Genomic DNA, 3,715 nt, shown 5'->3' on the forward strand with positions numbered 1-3,715 from the left:
GGGCGGGGCACAGCTGAAGGCCTGTATCTCTCAGGGTTCCCTAACTGTTCCCTGATTCAGTCATCTAGAGAGCAAACACACAGTCATTCCCCAGTTTCCTACTGACATCACAGCGGAAGTCTGAATCCCGCGCAGTTTCTGAGGCAACGAATCACTGACACAGAAGCTTCTGGTGGCGGGTTTCCAGAGAGCCCGGTGAACTACAATGTCCCTCACCAGAATTTGATGAGGCAGAGTCTCTGCATCTGGTCCCTGCCTGGTCTGGGCTCCAACAACCCCAGAAGCACCACTGCTGGGGCGCTTGGGAGTCACCACACACAGTCTGCTCTCTGCTCTGTGCTCCTCAGTCCCACAGACCCCTCCAAATCACGGGAGCTGGATGCAATGGAGCCCTGGCTACCTGTAGTCTCACTCCAGGTCAGAATCGCTGTCCTCTGAGGAGGAGGAAACCTGAAGGTCCTCATAGAGGACACTCAGGGGGACAGGAACACAGGGAGCCTCAGACTTCTCTGAGACATGACGGCTGTGAACGAGGAAGGCTTCCGGCTTCTCAGGAGAGGGAAACGAGGGAGCTGTCAGGAGGCTGGAGGTCCACCATCCGTTTTCCAGTCTCCGGAAGAGCATTCTGAGAGGCTGGGCCCCATCGTGGCTGGCCGCTGGCTGATGGGACGTGGTGCAGGCCTGGGCAGTAGGCAGGCAAGGTCTGCTGTGCGGAGGCTGCCGGTCGCTGCTGGGCACCTGGGCGGGTGTCCTCCTGCTCATCTGGGGCGATGGACTCGGTCTGAGTTCGGTTGCAGCTGGCGGAGGTTGGAGAAGCTCCGGGGCCCCCAGCTCACCTCCCTGGATGGCATTTTCGGGCATCTGGAAGGGACTCATTCTCGGTTTCTTGGGGAAGTTCAGGCAAGCCTGAGTCGGAGCCTGGGCAGGTCTCTTGGCTCCTGGCCTGAAACTGAGATTGGAGCCGAGGCCCAAGCTGTGTGTGTCGGCTGGTGGGCAGGGCTGTGAGGTCACCGCAGGACGTTTGTCTTGTGCCTGGGGGCTGATGACCCGGATCAGGCCGTGGGGCTTGGAGGCAGCCTGGGGAACTTCTCGGCGGCCACCCTGAGGCCTGCTGTGTGTCGGCTTCCTCACGACGAGAGGCTCCGGGCCCTGCTGCCTGACTCCAGGCTGAGGGATGTCGGCCACAGCCCCTGTCTGTCGTTCCTTTGGTCGGAGACTTGACGAGGAGCTCAGACTGGCTTTTCTGAGGGGAGACAGTGAAGCCAAGATGGATACCGTGTCAGACATTTTGGTAGCTGAGCCATCAGTTTGGGCACGGTCCACGCGTGGCCTCTTATTAGTTGTTTGGACCGGCATTGGCCTGTTTGCAACCTGAAAGAAAGGAGACCACACACGTTAGAAGTTCCTCGGCATCGAGCCAACATGGAAATCAACCACATCCAAAGACAAGGTGTACACAGCAGGAAATTCTTAATACGGTAAGGACAGGCGGTCCTTGGAAGTAGGGACAGATCCTCAAGGTGAGTGCTGATCGGGGCAAGACCCATGAAAAATGCACTCTCGAGCTATGATCTGAGAATACCATTTTTCTAAAGACTGTGTCTTGGGCATTCACTGGATCAAAGTGCCTCCACTCAGCCTTCCATGAAGTGGGACGGACTAATGCCCTTCTGAAGGCAGGTCGGTGGCTCAAGGGTTCCCAGGACGTCTTTTCTGAAAACATGCATGTTCCTGGGGTGAGCCGCCTCCATGTTTGGGGCCCCTGAGGGACTAATTTCCTCACGCCGCTAGGAAGACGTTGTTGGCAGGCTTGCCATCATTGCACAGAGAGAAAGCAACAGGAAATACGGCATCTTCAGATGCCTTCATCTGGAATCAAATGGACCTGGAAGGATCATGGAGTCCCTGACCCCAAGAAGGCAGGAAGAAGGGTTCCCCGATCCCCTCACACACACGGGAACCTGAAAGGAAATCAACCAGTGTGACCTAGAGGAGAAAAAGACCAGGGGCCCAGGGTGACACTCACCCTCAGATAATCACAAGATTCCATGGATTCTTTTCGATTTGGCGGCAGCTTCTCCGGAGGTGTCCCGGAAAAGATCTGGAGGAGAGCCTTCCTCTGCAGGTCTTGTTGCCTGCAGAAGAGAAAAAGTTCAGGCCCTGCCCCCTGGTTCTCCCCAGGAGACAGGGAGAACCCTGTCTGGGGCCCAGTCCCGTTCTGTGTTTTGTGATACATAAATGGAACTTTTGTGCCCTTTCCGCCTCTGCACCTTCCCTCATGTGCCAACCTTCCCATCCTGCTGGTGGCCCTCTAGGCTTCCCAAGTAAGGACTGTCATTTGGATTCCGTTGCTTTTCCCCCTGTCATGGGGAACCTGCACGAAGCGCCCCCGCGTCTCCACCGTCCCTGAATCTCCCAGAGCCAAAGGAGCTCCCGGATGGGGAACCCGGGAGGACACGGAGCTCTGGTCTGTTTCTCTGCAGCGTTCCTTCCCTGTCCCAGAGACGGAAAGGCACACGGTGTGCGGGTGTAGAGACACTGTGTCCTTAGGTGGCAGTACCCTAAGGGTGGTGAAAACCCCTCCCACTGCTCACCTTGGTCTCTCTTCCTTCTCTCCCTTTTCCTTGTTCAAGGGTCCAGAGTTCCTTCGAACCTGGGGCTTCCATGGTTTCCGGTTTTCCTTCCCTTCCTTTCTCCCAAAGGTCTGGGGAACCAGGGCTCCGTTCCAGCACTTCATGGGGCACCTGGTACTTCTGGCCGTGTGGCCAAAGGCCCCGCAGTTTTTGCACTTGACCTGTGGGTGGAAAGGAAGTGATGTCAGTGAATGAGCTGAAGCCACAGGCAGTGATCCAATGTCAACATTGAGACGGATTGTGAATTCAGAACTGAGTGAGGATTCCAAAGCGGGGACACCAGCATGGGGGCCCTTAAGTGGCGGGAGGGTTCGGTTACGATGTTCCCTCCCACAGCCCATGTGACGGAGGAACTCTGAAAGGAAGGACTCAGGGTTCTAGCGGGGACGATCGTGAACCCGATGTCCACAACACAGCCCAACCTGGCTACACAGGATTCTGAGTGGAAAGGGAGGTTGCTCCCAAGAGTCTCTCCAGGGACCTGTCGGGCCGGGGAGGAGGTCCTAAGCCAGGCCCACTTTGGATGGGAAAAGCAACCCGGGTGGTGCCGGCAGAACTCTTTGGAATCCAACCCAGTCTCTGAGGACCGTGTGACACTCGCCCCCTCCTCCCCCCTCGATACCCAAAAGATTCCAAGGCTAGACATACCCTGGGATCCTCTTCATCGGGTGGGGGAGCCCTTGGCCCAGCTGGGGCCCTCTGCTGCTTCTGGAGGGTCTGGGCTCTCACGAGTCTGTTTGTCCCACTTTTGGGGTCACGACGTGCCATCTTCTTCGTCTCCTGGGCATTTTATGGCCGCCTTTTTCAGGGGTTGATGGTTGGGTCACCTGAATCACACACAAACACACACAAAGCGATGGTTAGGCACATTGGATATTCACACACCCACAAGAAACCCTCAGCTAATTCCATGACAGTGTGGTCATGAGGAGACCTCACCACCCGTCGGTCAAATCTGTGGATCACAATGTGGTGTGTGCATCCTCAGATATTGTGTGTTCCTCTGCCGTGACTACCTGGTACAAGAGTAAACTTCGCCTGCCACATGGCCCACAGCCTAGGTATGTGGAGTTGGAGTTGAG

The 3,715-nt window shown here is 56.5% G+C and overlaps 1 protein-coding gene across 1 annotated transcript; it reads right to left on the minus strand.

Annotated features, from left to right (window-relative positions):
• Nucleotides 1–259: 259 nt before the first annotated feature.
• Nucleotides 260–3,412, minus strand: LOC140711191 (protein FAM90A5-like). Its single transcript, XM_073014096.1, has 4 exons — nt 3,282–3,412; nt 2,595–2,794; nt 2,027–2,135; nt 260–1,371 (listed from the first exon to the last, which is right to left on the minus strand). Exons 1-4 carry the CDS (start codon nt 3,399–3,401, stop codon nt 409–411), a joined length of 1,392 nt encoding a protein of 463 aa, XP_072870197.1. The 5' UTR covers nt 3,402–3,412; the 3' UTR covers nt 260–408.
• Between the last annotated feature and the right edge of the window lie 303 nt (nt 3,413–3,715).

Source organism: Chlorocebus sabaeus, unplaced genomic scaffold, assembly GCF_047675955.1.
Source record: "Chlorocebus sabaeus isolate Y175 unplaced genomic scaffold, mChlSab1.0.hap1 unalloc_scaffold_256, whole genome shotgun sequence".
Taxonomy (NCBI): Eukaryota; Metazoa; Chordata; class Mammalia; order Primates; family Cercopithecidae; genus Chlorocebus; species Chlorocebus sabaeus.